General features: G+C 38.2%; 5 protein-coding genes across 5 annotated transcripts; 3 read left to right on the top strand and 2 right to left on the bottom strand.

The window, feature by feature from the left end:
* Positions 1-2,650: 2,650 nt before the first annotated feature.
* LOC125188021 (B3 domain-containing protein REM20-like) lies at positions 2,651-3,354 on the bottom strand. The gene is made up of 3 exons (XM_048084754.2): positions 3,271-3,354; positions 2,911-3,175; positions 2,651-2,808 (listed from the first exon to the last, which is right to left on the bottom strand). The coding sequence occupies exons 1-3, from the start codon at positions 3,352-3,354 to the stop codon at positions 2,651-2,653; spliced, it is 507 nt and encodes a 168-aa protein (XP_047940711.2).
* A 1,105-nt stretch (positions 3,355-4,459) lies between these two features.
* On the top strand, positions 4,460-5,578 carry LOC125187257 (uncharacterized). Its single transcript, XM_048083845.2, has 2 exons — positions 4,460-4,873; positions 4,960-5,578. The coding sequence occupies exons 1-2, from the start codon at positions 4,538-4,540 to the stop codon at positions 5,335-5,337; spliced, it is 714 nt and encodes a 237-aa protein (XP_047939802.2). The 5' UTR covers positions 4,460-4,537; the 3' UTR covers positions 5,338-5,578.
* A 414-nt stretch (positions 5,579-5,992) lies between these two features.
* LOC148931701 (uncharacterized) lies at positions 5,993-6,697 on the bottom strand. Its single transcript, XM_089064861.1, has 2 exons — positions 6,460-6,697; positions 5,993-6,369 (listed from the first exon to the last, which is right to left on the bottom strand). The coding sequence occupies exons 1-2, from the start codon at positions 6,695-6,697 to the stop codon at positions 5,993-5,995; spliced, it is 615 nt and encodes a 204-aa protein (XP_088920987.1).
* Positions 6,698-9,529: 2,832 nt separating this feature from the next.
* LOC125201682 (uncharacterized) lies at positions 9,530-14,019 on the top strand. The gene is made up of 3 exons (XM_048099897.2): positions 9,530-9,772; positions 10,795-13,200; positions 13,271-14,019. Exon 2 carries the CDS (start codon positions 10,972-10,974, stop codon positions 13,177-13,179), a length of 2,208 nt encoding a protein of 735 aa, XP_047955854.1. The 5' UTR covers positions 9,530-9,772; positions 10,795-10,971; the 3' UTR covers positions 13,180-13,200; positions 13,271-14,019.
* A 994-nt stretch (positions 14,020-15,013) lies between these two features.
* Positions 15,014-17,589, top strand: LOC125202297 (uncharacterized). The gene is made up of 3 exons (XM_048100675.2): positions 15,014-15,290; positions 15,572-16,389; positions 16,467-17,589. Exon 3 carries the CDS (start codon positions 16,669-16,671, stop codon positions 17,587-17,589), a length of 921 nt encoding a protein of 306 aa, XP_047956632.2. The 5' UTR covers positions 15,014-15,290; positions 15,572-16,389; positions 16,467-16,668.
* The last annotated feature ends 656 nt before the right edge of the window (positions 17,590-18,245 follow it).

Below are 18,245 nucleotides of genomic sequence, written 5' to 3'. Positions count from 1 at the left end.
CTAGGATTAAAAAAAAACATGTATATTAGTGTTGAGATCCAAGTGAATGCTGCAACTGTTGTTTTGATCTCGTTCCTAATTTGGATGTACCAATACTTGTGTTTCTAGATCATTGATTACCTTGTTGTTTGGTGGATGTGGTTGCTGTTTTTTTGTTGAGTTTAGAAGGTTATCCAGTTTGGTTTTTTTAACCTGCAAAGAATCAATTTATTTCTTTCAAAATGTGTGATTAAATTATCAACAATACATTGTTGATAAATCTATAGTTCAATGAATGCAAATGTATGTCTTCGTTCATCACAGGGGGACCGTCGGGGTGATGATATGACAGCCTTGTTGATTTTGCTGGAGGAAATAATAAGCAATTTTCAAATAAACTTGCTGCTTATATCTTTCATACTAACGCTCATTAGCCATGAAACCCGAAAGCGCAAACGATGGGACAAACTTGGCCCCACGCGGATGCTCGATTCAATTCCAAATCATGTGAAACAGCTGGATAGGCTTGTGCGGGTCACAGATCGTTCATGTGTAGATAATTTAAGGATGAATAGAAACACATTTGGCCGTCTATGTCGTATTCTCCGTGATCGTGTTGGTTTAATTGACAAGAAATTCGTGACTGTAGAAGAACAAGTTGCCATGTTCTTATGTGTTTTATTACACCATAAGAAATCTCGTATAGTTGGTTATGATTTCATGCGGTCCTCCCAAACTGTGTCTAGATACATACATACATACATACTATGCTTCGTGGTGTGCTTACGCTTCACAGTCTGTTTTTGGTGAAGCCCAAACCTATAGACGATCAACGTTTGGATCGGCGATGGAATTGGTTTAAGGTTGTTGAATCTGCCTAATGTTTGTTTATGTAATATACAACAGTTTTTAATAAAACCTTTTATACCAATGCAGGGGTGTCTAGGAGCATTAGATGGAACGTATATTAATGTACGAGTGCCTATTGCCGATGCCCCCCGTTATCGGAATCGGAAGGGTCAAATCACAACAAACACACTAGCCGTGTGTGATCTACAGCTTCAGTTCATTTACGTCCTACCTGGTTGGGAAGGATCTGCGGGCGATTCAAGGATTTTACGAGATGCAATAAGTAGCCCACTCGGTCTCAAAGTGCCTAAAGGTTATTTTGTTCTACATTGTCATACTATTTTAATTTATTACTTAAGAATGAGAAATGATGAAATTGTCCAAACGTTTTTATCATTTTCAGGTTGCTACTACCTTTGTGACAATGCATATGCAAATGCTGAAGGCTTTGTGACACCATATAAAGGAGTTCGTTATCATCTGAAGGAATGGGGCCCAGGTAGACAAACACCCCAGACACCGGAAGAGCTGTTCAATTTAAGACACACAAAGGCCAGGGACGTCATTGAACGATCGATTGCTGTTCTGAAGATGCGTTGGGGTATTCTAAGATCTGCAAGTTTCTACCCGATCGATGTGCAGTCTGGGCTTATTATCGCGTGTTTCTTGTTACACAATTTCATACGAAGTCAAATGGCGGTTAATCCAGTTGAGGCGGAATTGGATAATGAAGCCGAAAATGAGGATGAAAATGAGAACGAATATGTGGATGGTGATCATATTAGTAGCGTTGAACCTTCAGCATCATGGAACAACAAAAGAGATGATCTTGCAAGAGAAATGTGGGCCGAGAGAAACAATAGGTAACCGTGGGCGATCGGGATGTATTTGTATGAGTCCTGCTTGATGCACTAAGACAATTTTGTTATTTCCTTTCTTCTACACTACATTCGGTATGGAGCTTCTTGGTAGTTTGTTTTAGTTTTGGTATGTTGTGTTGAATGCTTTATTTGAACCTCATTTTTATTTGATTATTAGGTGTTTTACAATATATTTTCTTTAATAAGGTTTATTGGGTTTATTAAAGAAGATTGACACAACATAATCGATCAATTTATCGGATCTAAAGTGATCCCTGCATTTTCAACCGGCTTCCATACGAAATCATACCTTATAAATTGAGATGGATTAATTAATAGATCACAAAAATTAGAATGAATCGACAACCCTCATCAAATAGTGTAGCAGTTATATATTATCCTCACTCAATCAACACAATTTAAAGGAATAATGTAGTGCCAAAATAGGGAAAGACAAATTAACATAGACCATGGGTCCTTTATATGGCATAGCACCTAAACCAACTACATAATCTACTACCCTCGCTGCAATAACTCAACGAGGAAGGATACAAGTTAGAAATAAATTTGAAAATTTGGTGAATGCATCTGGAGACCCTACATAACACACAAACTACAAGGAACATAACAACAAAGCATAATTTCAAACTAGATATGTCATCATGCAGACGGCTACCAGCTGGGCTCTTATGGGCGATCGAACCATACATAAAACTGGACTTCATTAGCGTCGATGAGCTTAAAGTGGCAGCGAGTACCCGCCACCAAATTGTAGTGTTGTTTGAAAGGACGCCATCCACGGCTCACCCAAATTTTGGTTTGGCTATGAGCCATATTCACTAACCAAGAATCTCCATCCACATTGAAATATACAGGATCTTGAAGAGCATTCATACGAAAGTAGCGGCGCCAAAAAGGAAATGGAATCTCCAGCGTGCTTCGGATGTTAGCCGTTGTCAGCATCACAACGAATGTCGAAAACCGTCGACATCTACCACACCTCGATCATAAGCATAGTCATCGTCGTCCGATGTTTCAATCTCCTGTTCGGATGGTTCGTAGTCATCCTCTGTATCACCATCGGGCTCGACGCTATGATCAGAGTCATCTTCAGCAACCGCTTGATTTTGTTAAAATGGGGTGCGAAGATAAGGATCAGTGAGACTCAAACTACATGATAAACAAGTTAATACAGACAGTGGTGCATTGGTGACATACTTACTTTGTAAATCACTCAGAGGGGGGCAACCGGTATTCGGCTTGTACCTCTTCACATGGAACACACCCACGTCCACCATTGTGAAGGTCAGAAAGTCGTTGTGCACAATGTTGTTAACGATGCGAAAATCCGCCCATTCGGCGTGGAAGTGGCACCCACTTGCGATCCGAAGTAGGCGCACTCTCCACTGCCGGCCCTTAGGCATCACTAGTCGACAGTCGAATGGGAGTTCTACTCCATGGTTCGCCACAAATTCAAGAGGAATCCGCTGCACCAAAATTGGGGATACACAGAGAAGTTAGAAGTTAGCTTCGGCAATCGTTCTAGCAGTTATCGCATAAAATGAAATATGCAAAAACTTACCAACTCATCCATGCTATTGTCCTCGGAGAACGTTTTGAAGAAGGTTGGAAGCCTGAAGTAATCCAAATCACCATTATTAGCCATGCTAGAACTTGCTATTTTGTTAAGTTGGAAGTGTGTGGGTTGTAGTGAACTTCAATGGGGTATTTAAGATTAAAAAGAATCAGCTTTAACTGTGCAATTGAAAGGATTTGATGTTTTGCCTACACATTGCATCAAGAACCAGAACAGAAGAGTAATATATGACTTATAAATGCATCCACCCATATTCTTCCCTATACGCAACCTTGTGTTGAGTCTAATCCGGAAACAGTTGAGAATTTAAAGCATAAAAGAGGAATCTGATGAGGATGTTCTTATATTTGGCAATACTCAACCAATAAAAAATAAAATCTATTTCAATTTTATGCGGTTTATATGCATTTTCTGCTTTGAATATATGCGGTTTATATTCAATTTTTTGCCTTGAGTATAGGCAGATCATACCAGTTATAAATCACCCTTTATGCTCCACCATTTTACAATATCATTTAGAATAACCGTTACAAAATATTTTCCTCATTTATAAAATTTTATATATGAACTCTTTTATATAACAAAATTTGAAAACTTAACCAAAATAATTTACAAAAGGAAATTAGGCAACAGGGATACAAAGTCGACTGCTTTATATGTATTTATAATATTTGGGTTCAGATGAGGTTTTGTAGATTATTCATAGCAGTTAAATCAACAAACTCTGTTTAGTTTGAGTTCACACAATGATACTGTGTAATTAATATTCTATTAGTAATCATTCATTGGTATAAAATATGTCATGGCAGTGATCTAATTATCTTCCACGTTTTATACAAAATAATTGATGAGTATGCTAGTTTGGACTACATGCAATCAAGCATAGCTATTAAGACTACACGTGCGATGCATTATCATTAGTAATCCTAATATACACAAAAGTATTTGCTTGAGTAAACATGAGTATTTATATATAATTGTTAAATGTATATGAAATTTATTAAGACTAATTAGATTTATATCAAGTGCATGTATAGTACTGATCAGGAAACCTCTTCCCCACCATAATCCTATAACACAGTACGATTTGAGATCGACTACTCTCACAATGTAGACTAGACATTTATCTACCCGTTGTAAGTGCTCAACCATCTTCCATTAATGACACTTGAGATATTAGTGTGGCTCTTGTATATAAGCTGGTCGAACCATAAGCACAAATATTGTCTACGTCCTTCATATTCTATGCAAAATGTCCCTCCAAGTTCCTCAGCAATCAACCTTCTTCTACCGAGGGAAATGGTGTCGTGAAATGGATACCCTTCTCTTCTCGACGTTGATCAATTTGAGGAACGGTCGAGATTGGGAGGATGGTAACGTGCCAAATGAAGTGATCTGCAATGTCCGGGGAGTTATAAATTCTCCCTTTGGATCTGATCTATTGTCCGAAGAAATATCGGTTCGAGTGAAAGTGCTGAAGGCTCGGTACACCACGTTTAAAAAAGTGATCGCCACGACCGGAGTTGTGTGGCATATGGAGGACAAGGTGGTGACTGCCGACGACTCCGTTTGGAAGGATATTTTCAAGGTATATCCACAGTTATATTTTTGAATAAATGTTGTTAGCCTTTGTATTATATGTACGCAATAATGGCAGATATATTTTTTTGTTAGTTGAATTCTACCGCCGGCGCATATTATTATCGTGACGAGCCGGAGTTCCCTCTTCTTGCCTCATTATTTGGGTTATCTGACGTCAAAATAGAGTTCCCTAATAAGGTGATAACCCTATCAGACACCACTGAGGTTATCGTGCTCAGTGATTCAGTGGTACCCGACGCACCAAGACGGGGGAACCAATATGATTCACCACCCGATTCTGATGAAGTAACCTCACCGATGCCGGCCGCATCTGGTCATGTGCGGCGTAAGCTTTTTGATGGTGGTCTTCCATGCTTCGATGTGGGCTCCTCTACCAGGTCTCCTACCCATTTTAAACCAGTGCAGATGGGTATGTTCTCTTCCCCTAAAGGGTCATCGTGTGCATCATGAAGTCCATGCCCGAAAGCCCGTAAGAGAGACCCGTCGATCGACGGATAATGTTGCATTCCGAGAGAAGCTACGTTATCAGTAGGGGCATGTCAATGGTCTTTGTGTTATCATTGCTTTAACTCTATTTTGCAAGGAAGTTATTGTAACTCTTTTATTTCTATTGTTACGGGTAGGGGCCATCGAAGTAGTATTTGGTGTCGTTGATTTATGTTTGCTGTTCGGAAGTATGTACTATTTTGCTTGGGATGTAGGATTAATTAATATTATTTAGTTTGTGTTATGTTTAGAAATATGCCCTTGAATATTAAATACCTACAAACACAAAGCAATCAACTCACTGGCCATATCAACATGAAAATGACAATCCCATCATACATAAACCGCATATGGTTCGGCAAATATGATAAATACATACAAAATATTATAGTTGTGGCTACACATTTACTATCACTGGGTGTAAATGCATCCATATCTCATTGAGAAATATCACTACTGATGTCCTCATTGTAACTAGAATGAGGAATAACATAAGGTCTTAAAACATGACACATCAATTGATGTCCTCATTACAACTAGAATAAAGAATAACATAAGGTCTTAAGACATGACACAACACTTCAGTTCGACAAAAAACATCACTCAAGAAACATATGTGCTATGCATCTTGTGTGTAAAGCATCCCATCAATCTCCAAAAGATCAATCACAAAGGCCGCACGAGCAGCTTCGGACAATCCCCGAAAGAGGTCCATTAGCTCGGGCTCCTTCACTAGCTTCTTTGAAATATAGAACTGTTGTTTCAGAGTTAGGTTAGGAATACCTTTTAGTTGATCAAACACCTCCGACCTTTTGGTACTTAGATCGAACTCGTACCCAATCCTGGCTGAAATATCTTTCAATCGCTCGTTTGTGTCAGTGTGTATCTGTCCCATGAGAGTAAGGACGCCTTCGATCTTATCCTCTATTTTCATTTTCTTCATAACCTTCTTCGACTTCTTGGCCCTTGCCCCAGACCCAGAACCGGAAGCAGCCCCTGCTACAGCCCCCGTACCCGCCACTGGACCTGCTCCTCCTCCAGCCGTTGCACTAGCTCCAGGCGCACCGCCCTCCATAACAGGTTGGCTCTCATCTACCATCTCAGGGAGAACTCCATTGGGGAATAGTTCGTCTGGGAATAGCTCTTCAAGTGTCATCGGGTGGGATGTATCAGCTTCGTCGATGGAGGCGTCATTGGAGGGCTCTTTATCTCCGTAGATTCTTCCAACTGCCTCCCCAACGTCTACTTTCCATGCCCCATCAGCATGATCCTTTCCAAACACTTCTTTCCACTCTTCATATTGAGGCCAAGATTTGTTCCTCATGTATTTTGCATTTCTGTCTTTCTGCCCGAATCGATACACCAAGACAAATTTAACATTAGTAAATGCAGTGACATTAATCAAGCTCTGAATGTAACAATGAAGAGCATTGCAGGTGTTCATCAATAGGTGGAATATTATACCAATATTTGATGAAGTTCAATGATGTAAAAAACCACTATGGATTTATCACAAACCTTAACAATTTGTGCTCATTGCTCATCATCACATTCTATTTTGTAATCAGCACGCAATACCGCTCAGCTGAAGCATGTTTCTCAGAGAACCATAGTTCTTCCTCCAAGTTGTTAACTTTGAATAGATGTGGGGGTGAGGCAAGATGTCCGTCTTTGGAAATTCAAGCATGATGGCCTGCCTAGCCCGCGTAAGATAACCTGCACGTAAGCCATTATCGGCCCTCCATCCTTTGGCAATCAACTCCTTCATCGTTGCCATTAGGATCTCTTCCTCGCGAACTGACCAAACGCGCCTCGAACGGTCAACCTTACCTTTTTTTTCGTGCCCGAATCGTTGCTATCTACAAGGGGATACAAGGACAATAAACCAATAACTCACATGGAATAGTCTGATATGAAATATAAACAAGGAATTGCTCAATGCACCATTACCCTCCGGTATAGGGCTACCACCTTCCTCACTACCTCCTACGGGTTGGGATGACATGTCGTCCAAGATTAACGAAGGGTTTGAAAAAGATACTGATAAAAAAAGATTATCAATTACACATACTCATTTTCCTTCACTTGCATAATAAACATTCCCAATTGAACACAGGAAAAATCACAAAAAACAAACGCAATAACAATAATGTTTGTAACAACTATTTCAATATTGGTATTAGATCTAATTTGCCTAAATTGTACTCCCTCCGTCCACGAATAAGAGTCCCATTTGTTTACGGCACGGGTTTTAAGAAATGTTAAGAAAAGTGGGTGGAAGAAAGTTAGTGGAATATGGGTCCCACTTGTATATATTAGTTTTAAATGATATGTGAGTGAAAGGAGTTAGGTGGAGGTGGGACCCTAGTACCATTTATGGTAAAAGTGAACCGGGACTCTTATTCGCGGACGGACTAAAATGGAAAAACGGGACTCCTATTCGCGGACGGAGGGAGTATTAAAGAATGAGAGGTAGAAAACAGATGTAATGAATATGAATTCAATGAATTGAACGAATTCAACGAGTTAACTAACCGTTGTAGAGCATACACAAGAACCAAGTCGCTTTTTGATTCGGAGTAATGGAGACCCTTCCGTCGAATGTGAGACGGATGATTGTAGAGGTTTAGGCGAGGCGCGAGATTTTTCATTCTCCCGCTAGTTTTATGTTTGACATAGGGTTTCAAGGACTTTTTGGCCAATACGTCAAAATTATGAGGACATTTTTGTATATTACCATATTGTATCGGTAGTTTGTGTTGGCCAAATCAAAACCTAGATATGGTAGCTGAGAAATACAACAGTACAACCAAAAAGAAGTCTATCTAGTTTTTTTAAACAAGAATCATGTAGTATTGGTTTGAACAACCCAACAAAACCAGTTTGCTATCAGTACAACCAAACGAACCCTAACAAAAAAAAATAACACTAAGGAGCCTAATTTTAAAGATATAATCACGAATCATATTTTTTTAGTCACTTTTCGGACTAAAATGCCCAAATAGCTTAAAGGGCATTTTTGACAATTCCTAAATTTGCTGACATATGAATTATGTCACATTTCTATTTGTAGATTCTTAAGTGATTTCCTAATAAATTCTGATACTTCATATGTGATTAAAGTTTTGTCAATATTTGTACCAAAAAAAATTCTTATGTCCCTCTATTTCTAGTTAGTGGTAACAATATAGTACTTATATCATGTAGGAAATTTATTGAGAAACAAAAATATATGCAATAAAATCCGAATCAATAATACATAGAATAAAAAATATTTCACCTTTAATTAATGATACAATAATTATTTTATTAAAAATATTTACATTTAAAATATTATTTCAATATATATCATCGAACTAATTTGTTACTCTAAGCTAACTTTAAGATGATTTTTATGATTGATATTTTATTGAAGTAATTTAAATTTAGCTCAAATTGAAATTTTTAACATCATATGAACATTCAATCTTTAGATATAAATTTGCATAGTTTCTTGTCATTCATGATAAAATTGAAACATGAATAATATTTTGAAAAAATTCAAGCATGTGATATTAGCTATTTAATCCTTCAAGATTTTTTTTATTAACAATAGTATTTGAAATAAGATAATGTAAATTTATAAATTAATACCGCAGAATTAGGATATTTTCATAATAAATAAAATTGATCCATAAATCAATGTAAATAAAGTAAATTACGGGAAATAAAAACACGTATGAAGTAAATTTATAAACAAGTATGAAGTAAATAAAGTAAATCAATGAGTTTTATAAATATGTTCATATTTATATTAATTAATGTTCATATTAATGCAGATAATGATAAATATGTATATTATAAAAAATTAGAAAGTGTAAATAATGACAAAATTTTAATTACGTATGAAGTACAAAAATTTATTAGAAAATTACTAAGAAGATGCTGACTGAAATGTGGCAGAAATCACGTGTCAGCAATATAATATAGTGACAAAAATGCCCTTTTAGGGTCTGAGCGTATTTTTGTCCGAAAAAATATAATTCGTAATTATATTTAACGTTAGATTACTCTGGTGCTATTTTTTCTTTTGTTAGGAGTCACTGGTATTACAGTTGCAAAAGTTAGGAATCTTTCACACGATTCACACTATTATTTTGTTATTTGTGTAGAAATTGAAATATAGTTAAAGAAATTATTTGATCAAATTCTCAATTTCTCACACACTCACTGTCTCCGCCGCCGCGTCAGGCCATTCCCAGCCGTACTACCATTTCTCTACACATATACACACGCACACCACCGCCCTATTCGACGCCGGCGTGGTCCTCCTCTTCCCGGTGCGACTTCATCCGTTCTTCTTATCCTCCTACTTCAGCCTTTGAGCTTGAACCCCAGCTCCAAACCTTGTGAAATTAAGGTATCATTTCGTTCAAATATCTCCAATTGGTGATGTAATTTAATACTAGGATAGATTACATGTACTAAAAATTGAATCTTCAATCTTGATATGGATTATGTTAAAACCGGAATTTTAGGGTTCATAACTCTGAAATTGAGCTTGAACGTTTGCAATTAGGATTATGTTATGTTGTTATTATGTGTGAACAATGAGTTCATTGTAGACTGTGGAGTTATGGGTGTAAGGTGTAAGGAGTGTAAGTTCTAAAAAGAATAAGTTGAAGTTCTGCATCTCTATGCTCATGTGTATTCATCTAAATTCGTTCAGTGTTAACTGAAGATAGTACAATAAGCGCATGTTTGGTAGGATAGATAATTCATCTAGGGATGGAAATCTATGAACAATCCCTAGATGAGTTATCTACCCTACCAAACATGCTTTAAGTATAATCTTAGTAGTGTGTTAAATACACCTCTTATGTTTTTCCTTAAACAAAAAAATTGAAAAATTTATGATCTTGGAAATGATTTTAAATACTTATACAATCTGAAGCTTGAGTTAGAATCTGTTAGGGAGTCAGTTTTTATGTTGATGTGGTGATAGGATTCGAATGGGATGTTTGTAGTGTGTTGGCCGAAAATTAAGCCTTTGATACTTGGAATTATGGGTTGAATGGAGCTCACCTTATTATTTGTTAATGGTAGTGAGTATGATTAGGCATGGAATTAAAGTGCAGTTTGAAATGGTTAGTAGGTTGATAAACTATCTTGCTTTAAAATATGGATCGATATAGATATAGATATAGATTGTCTCTTGAATGTTTTTCATTCGAGACTAAATTTCGCCAAGACCATTTTCATGTTTGTCGAATTAAAAATCTGGAAAATTGTTTTTGATGTGAATTGTCTTAGGGTGAATATAATCATATTTTTTGGTTTTCTCGTCTTATCGGTTTGCCTATGACATGTTCGACTAAATTCAGAAGAAAGTTACTGGATGTTTGTTAGTTATTGTTTATGAGTTCTCATTGCTCAATGCAGAGTATGCCTTGAAGACCGTTGAGGTCGCTAGAATACCTCGAATGGTGTCCGCACATGTACTGAGTTTTTGGCGGTTGGGATTTTAATAGAGGTTCCTTTTTGGGCTTGCCCCCTCCATTATCGTTAAAGTATCTTCTTCCATATCTGGGAGATAGTAAATCGCGTGAGGAATTAGGTATGGTGTTTCCATTGATGCGAAAGAACCTGTCTCTATTTCTGAAGCGAAAAAATCCCATACAAAACAAGTTTTTCACCACAAACCTACTCTTAAATCCTAATTGCACTAAACTCCAAGAGGTAGACCAGGTGGAAACCCAAATCACATCTCTATGTCAAAAACCCCACTCATTGGTAAATTTGCAGAATGCATGTTCTCTATTTGAGCAATCTGTGGAAATGGGTGTCGTTCCATCGGGCTCCTCCAGCGATCTTCTTTTGCAAACCCTTGTCAAGAACAAGAAGCACAATCTGGCTCTTAGTATTTATAAAAAGATGGTGTGTTCTGGGGCTTTACCAAGATATTTGTCATTATCGGCTTTGGTTGAGTGCTTGGTACATCTCTCCGCGCCCCAGTTGGCTCTGGGGGCAATTGGGTTGATGTTGAAGCAAGGCTACACCATTAATCTATATATCGCCAATGTCGTGTTGAATGGCCTTTGCTGTAATGGATTTGTGGTTGATGCTGAGGAGTTTTTAGGTGAGATGGAAAGGAATCACTTGTCTCCAGATATAGTTAGCTTTAACACCTTGATAAAAGGGTTGCACCGGGAGAAGAGATTAGATGAAGCTATGAGTGTAAAGAGAAGAATGGAGTCTGCAAATATTGCTCCCAATTTGATCACATATAACATTCTGATGGATGCTCATTTTGTGGCGGATCGTGTGGATGGAGCAATGATGTTGTTGGAAGAAATGAGGATGAAAGGGTTGGAACCTGATGTTTTCTTCTATGACACACTTATAAATGGTTTTTGCCATAAAGGTGATGTTGGTAGAGCGAGTGAGATTTTGAATCTTATGTTAGATAAAGGACTTTCTCCGGATAGAGTTTCTTACACTTGCTTGATGCGTGGTTTCTGCCAGAAGGGGAATCTAAAGGAAGTGAAGCGCTTGTTCAATGAAATGTTAAAAAATGGCATCCGCCCTGATGCTGTTACGTTTGGAAGTATAATTGGCGGGCTTTGCCAAGTTGGGAATGTGGAGAAAGCCGTGGAGATGTTTAACTTTATGTTGGACAAGGGAGAAGAGCCAAGTAATACAATATTTAACATTCTAATTGATGGATTATGCAAGGCAGGACATTTCAGTGATGCTTTTAAGATTCTGGAAGTGATGGTAGAGAAGCAAAAGAATCCTGATATTGTAACTTACAATACAGTATTAAGAGGCCTATGTGAAGTTGGGAAGATTGATGCCGCCATGAAACTTTATAAATCTATGGCATCAAACACAAATCATGTTGAGTCTGATTCTTGGACTATCTGTACCCTAGTTAAAGGGCTGTGCACGGAAGGCCATCTTGGAGAGGCAGAACAAATTATTCGTGACATGGTTAAACAGAATAAGCTAACTGATGTTGCACCCTACACTGTGCTAATTGGAGCTTATCTGAAGGAAGGAAAGGTTCAGAAAGCATTAATCACCTGGAAGAGAATTTTACAGTCGGGGTCCATTCCCGATTCAAGGTCTTATAGTGCTCTTATAAATGGTTTATGCAAATGTAGCCGGATGAACATTGCAAAAGGTATTTTTAACAAAATGAGAACCTCGGGTCCCAGTCCTACCTCGTTTGACTACAACTTGTTGATGGCCGCCTTATGTAGGGAGGGTAGTTTGGACCAAGCTGGAGCTTTGTTTAGAGATATGGTTGGTGGTAGTTGTGAACCAGATGTTGTCTCATTCAACATAATGATCGAGTCCTCCATAAAAGCAGGGAATATTGAGTTTGCCAATGAGCTAGTGGGTGATATGCAGCGTAAGGGTCTGCGTCCTGATGCATTGACGTTTTCTGTTTTGATTAACAGCTTTTCGAAACTAAGGATGATGGCAGAAGCCAAAACATTGTTTGAAAAGATGAAAGCAGCTGGCTTCCTGCCACATTCCGTTGTTTATGATTCTTTGCTCAAAGGCTTGAAGGCAGTGGGCAATGCAGAAGAAATAATCAATTTGATCCAGGAAATGGCCGAAGCAGGTGTTGCTCTTGATGATGAACTGACTTCTACTATATTGACGTGCATATGCGATTTACCTGAAGGCCATAATATATCACAGCTTCTACCAAGTTTTACTAGAAAGAATATAGATGGTGGTAGCATCCCGTCCGACGAGTTGTTAAGGAGTCTCCAAAATGTCTTTCCCATGCTTCAAACTTCAATACCCTCTTGAATCTGATGCTTCCGGACTCAGGTACACTCCGTTTATTACTACTATTTGTAATCTGCATATTGAATGTCTAAATTAAAAACGACCTTTCTAGATCATCGAGGGATACTTAACAAGGACTGGGCAAGAACCCGGCAGTTGTCAAGAACGAGACGTTGCTAGTGAGCCCTTTTCTTCCTCCTCCACCGTCATCCAAGAATCCGTTAAGTTAAAAATCTTCCAGGGTCGATTATCTCCGCAGCGACACGTATGAGGCAGAATGATCTCCTAAAGCATCGGGATTTGCAAGTACTCCGGTGCCAGCTCATTCAAGCAACCAGAAGTCGACTCCTCCCCCAAATCCAACAGTGTCTTCCTCTCCCCCTGATGATTTCATTTAACGAACCTGCCCCTGCAAGCAAATTAGCTGAAAATTTGTCTGCTGTTCCTTGGGATGTTCCACCAGGCAACCTTCTGCCTTCACCTTCCAGGTACAGCCAGGGACAACAGTTTTTTGAGCAAGGCCGGACTCCTGGTGGCGGATCATGCTGTTCGTATGCTAGTCTAGCTGGGCAAACCCTGCATCTCTCGATCAAACACCAGCTCCTCTTCATAGACCCCGTTGATTTTGCCAAGGCCAAGTTGTCGTCGCCGAAACTGAACTGGTTTTGTTAGTATAACACAACATTACATTTCTCTGTGGTTTGCAGCTTGCTAGTTTAATTGTATAGCTCTTGATATACATTATTTTATAGTTTCATTTTTTCGAAGCTAGGTTCAAGCACCAACATAAATCCATTTTTTGTCCCAATTAAGAATTCAACATTTTGTAATCATAATAAATGAACTACGTATTTTCTTTTAGGAATACTCATTTTCTTTAGGAAGACTCACTTTCTTGGAACCGCGCAAAATTCTCAAAAGGGGCTTAAGTCTTTGCATCTTGAATACCTGAATTCTGATTTCTTTTTTTTTATAATTGTTTTATAAAAAAAATCACTTTAACTAGCCTTTTTTTGTATGTATTTCTTTTCATAAAATATTGCAATTGGCACTTAATTATCTTTTCATAATAGTAATTTTTAGCTAGCATAGGAAATAAATAATTTTACTTTTGCAATTTACAATGTGTATTTAATTTTTTATTAAAAAAGAAGTCATTCTTCACTACTGCCCAATCATAATAGGAATGGCATCCTATGCAAATGTGAAGAATGCCTCGGAGTGAATCTTGCCGTGGCCTATATGACTATATCTGGGGCTAGTGAAGAGGCATTTGTGTATAAGATGCGGCAACTTGCAAGTGAAACATTATTCACCGTATCCGGTTACTTCTTCTAATCACCGACGGAAATGAAAATAAGTATACTTGAGACTAGTGAAGAGGCATTTGTATGTATTTTCCTTTCTTATTTTCCCTACTCCCATAATAAGTGAGACCTATTTTTTTTTAGGTCGTCCTACTATAAGGCGTGATATTTTCTTTTATAGCAAAAAACAAGAAATATGTATTTCTCTTACTTTTTCACTCTATTTTTTTTTTCATTCTTTAAAAATTTGTGCTCAAAAGAAATATCTCACATCTAATGGAAAGGATGAAGTATTATTAAAACCCATTCGGTCTTATAAGACTACTCCCTTTGGTCCAAGATAGTTGAGTCATATTTTCTTTTATCTCAAAATAGCTGAGTCGTATATAAAAAAATGTAAATTTAAAATCTTTTCTTACTATACTCTTTTTTGGGTTCTCTTATTTTATTTTATTTCTTACTTTACTCTATCTATTTAACTTTTTAATAAATCAATTTTCGATGGACACAAAGTAATTAAGAACTTGGGACTTGACACTCTAGTGCACACTGCATCACTTCACGCCGCCGCCGAGTTTCGATAGAAATAATCATCAAGTCACACCGCCGAACTACCCTCCTATATTCAATGATTCAAAAATGGACCTTTCACTCTTCATGCCTCTTCTTTATATACTCAACACCAATCATCCTTCTCTATGATAGTAAACACCAAATTGAAAAGGAGGCCCAAGTGGAAACGCAGCTAAAGCTATGAGTAGCAGCAACGAGGGAACGTCGGAGTCTGACAATGAGTCGCAGAAATTTCCAATCCCTCAACCGCCGGTTAGCACCTTACATTCAAATCATTTCTTCTCTTTGCACTAATTTAATCATCAAATGTGAAATAGCGATACACAACTATTGTGTTTGTTGAGGAGAATCTTTGTTGCACTCAACATGCTCTACTAAATGACTAAATGCTTTCAGTTCAGTTTGTTACTTATTTAAACTAAAACTGAGACCTAATTGCATTGAACTACTTTTGCATTATCTGACAGTGTTGCTGCTATTTTAATCTAAGTTAGTAGTAGGGAGTAATATGTTACTATCCCTTGATTTTGTAGGCTAATTATAGTTGGAAGGGACCTTCATTGCTGCGTAAAGGTTGTGGCGTCAAGCTTTATACGCAAGGGCTACAAAAGTTAGCTGAAAAGATTCCAAAAATTTTGAAAAAATTTGGCGGTGATGATCAAGTGGAGCGGTTTAAATCAGGGGTTCTTGGCCGCTTGCTTGACATTAGACGGGGCTGTAATTCAACAATGCCGTTGTATTACCTTGTCGCCCGACAGTTAGAGGGCGATATACCTAAAGACGAACAATTCGGTTCACACCAAAGGAATATGCCATGATCACCGGGCTCAACTTTGGGCCCTCTGATTTTGATCCGTATGCATCCACCCTTCAAATACCTAGAAGCAGTATTTACTATACATGTTTCGATGGTAAGGCTGCAAAATTAGAACAGTTGAAGAAGAAATTCCTTAACAAAGAGCTTGGCAGCGACGTTCAAAACTATTTCAGGGCTGCAAACTTGCTAGTGTACTATGACTGCCTCCTTTGTCGTTCTGACGATGTTTACGTAGATGACTGGGCGTGGGCGCTAGTCGAGGACACTGAGGCATGGAACCGGTTCCCATGGGGCGCGTATACTTATGGTGTATTGTGTCACAACATAGAGAGACCATATTTGTAGAGGGTAACTTCAAGGTACCATTTTTACGGCCCGGTCTGGGCTTTCCAGATTTGGTCGTATGAGGCCATTCCCGCACTAGGCAAGAACTGTGGAGTCCAAGACAGAAAAGATATATTGCCTCGGTGTTTAAGGTGGAGCTCAAAGCTAGGCAAAAGAATCGATTATAAGTACTTCTTCGACGATCCGAGGGTACTTTCTATTTTATTTTATTACTTCATATTATTTGAAACAGATTATATGATTGCACTTTTATTATATTTCTGCAGTTGAAAATATCTCCCTTGGCACCGACGGATGAAGAGCTGGTAATGCCTTATATGAAATTCATTGGCAACGATCTTGACGAGATGTTTAATGTGAGATACAAGCCTCCTCCACGAGGTTCGAGGTATAGGAAGAGGAAGACAATTGCAGGGGCAGAGTCGTTGAAGCGTCGTCGATGGGAGAGAACTGTATCCAGTGATACGGATGAGACAGGGCACTCTGACTCTGAGCACGGAGCAAGAGAGAAGTGAAGCAAATGATCATGCGGGACACTCAGGGCAGCCAAACACTCAGGGTGAAGATATAGAGAGCCGAATCAGGACAGTTTTGTTTGATGATTCTCCTACTGGCTTTCTTGCTCTACTCGTTCAGAAGATTGGTGACCGGTTCGAACATATGCAGCATGAGCAGTCCGCTCTGCTTGATAAGAAGATCGATGATCGGATCAACCAGTGGTTTCAACGTAGGCAGCATGAGCAGTCCGCTTCCCACCACTCTGCACGCGATGAACTCCGCATCCCTACTGAAACTAAGTTGGATGCTGACTCGACTGATCGGAGGGTGCATGACGAAGTCCACATCCCTACTGACACTAAGCTGGATGCTGACTCGACTGATCGGAGGGGGCGTGACGAAGTCCACATCCCTGCTGAAACTAGGCTGGATGCTGACTCAACTGATCAGAGGGGGCGTGACATCCCTATTGAAACTAAGCTGGAGGTTGAGTCGACTGATCGGAGGGGGGCATTAGCATCATCTGGGTGTGATGTGGTTGACATCTCGAGTGATGAAAGTGAGTTTGATGTTAACTCTACTGATGATGAGAGTGAAGCATCATTCTTTGTCAAGAAATCAGCAGCAGTCCACTTCGCTAGTGATGAAAATAGGTGTGCAGCTTGCTCAAGCATGAAAGTAGAACCTGTGGTATTCTTTCAGATGAAGAAGATGAAGAAGAAAAATGAGAAAGAGAGAAGATTAAAGTGGAGGCTCATTCCTAGCGCGATAAAGAAAATTTGGCTTGGTTTTTCAGTTTTTTTCGGTACGGTTAAGTATTTATTTTGGATGTTTGGATCAGAAGAACAAAAGCCGAATTATATAAATATTACTCCTATTTGGGTTTTATGAAGACCGTGATTAATTAGATTCTTACAAGTTACTACAAGTTAATGCTCTCGAAAAAAATTGCATAATTCAAATAAAAACATTTTGAACAAATTTACGTATCCTATTCGATATGGAAGTCATAAACACTGTTGAGTAGAAAGCAATGCATTGAAAATTTACTTTTGAATACTACTTATACAGTATACTTCCTCCATTATATAAAAATACATATAATTATAAGAATTAATACATAATTGATTAAGTAAGAAAGATAGAAAAAAAATATAATTATAACTGCTAGTAGATAACGGAGTCCATTTTATAAGTTACCAAAAATAGATTATAAATATTTTTATGTGATGACCCCAAATGAAAATGTCCTTATTTTTATGGAACCGAGAGGTAATATCATAAAATATAATCTCCTACAAATTCAAAAATTCTATTTTTGGTATTAATTAATTAAAAAAAATAGATTTGTATAAATAAAATTCATTTTTTTATAATTTAAAATTAGAAATTAGACATAAATGTAATTCCTTGTTCACGTTACTTCACGAGCCGATTGGTGGCGAGTGGCGTGACAAGCCCTCCTTGGCTTGATGTCGTGAGACTTTTCCCGTCACCCCACCTACATGAGCGATGAATCCGTTTAGCGAGGACAAGGCCAACACCGA

The sequence above is a fragment of the Salvia hispanica genome, chromosome 2 (genome assembly GCF_029641045.1).
Source record: "Salvia hispanica isolate PSC_SH4W2 chromosome 2, Shi_PSC_v1, whole genome shotgun sequence".
NCBI lineage: Eukaryota > Viridiplantae > Streptophyta > Magnoliopsida > Lamiales > Lamiaceae > Salvia > Salvia hispanica.
This window is presented reverse-complemented; position numbering and strand designations above follow the sequence as displayed.

Bases quoted from the DNA above. Each gene is read 5' to 3' on its own strand.
- LOC125188021 (XM_048084754.2), bottom strand. From the start codon at position 3,354: ATGGCTAATAATGGTGATTTGGATTACTTCAGGCTTCCAACCTTCTTC. The intron at 3,176-3,270 runs GTAAGTTTTTGC...ATTTTGGTGCAG, and splicing joins ACAATAGCATGGATGAGTTG to CGGATTCCTCTTGAATTTGT. The intron at 2,809-2,910 runs GTAAGTATGTCA...AACAAAATCAAG, and splicing joins CCCTCTGAGTGATTTACAAA to CGGTTGCTGAAGATGACTCT.
- LOC125187257 (XM_048083845.2), top strand. From the start codon at position 4,538: ATGTCCCTCCAAGTTCCTCAGCAATCAACCTTCTTCTACCGAGGGAAA. The intron at 4,874-4,959 runs GTATATCCACAG...TTTTTTTGTTAG, and splicing joins TTTGGAAGGATATTTTCAAG to TTGAATTCTACCGCCGGCGC.
- LOC148931701 (XM_089064861.1), bottom strand. From the start codon at position 6,697: ATGAGGAACAAATCTTGGCCTCAATATGAAGAGTGGAAAGAAGTGTTT. The intron at 6,370-6,459 runs GCCAACCTGTTA...GGGCTGTAGCAG, and splicing joins CCCTGAGATGGTAGATGAGA to GGGCTGCTTCCGGTTCTGGG.
- LOC125201682 (XM_048099897.2), top strand. From the start codon at position 10,972: ATGGTGTTTCCATTGATGCGAAAGAACCTGTCTCTATTTCTGAAGCGA.
- LOC125202297 (XM_048100675.2), top strand. From the start codon at position 16,669: ATGAGACAGGGCACTCTGACTCTGAGCACGGAGCAAGAGAGAAGTGAA.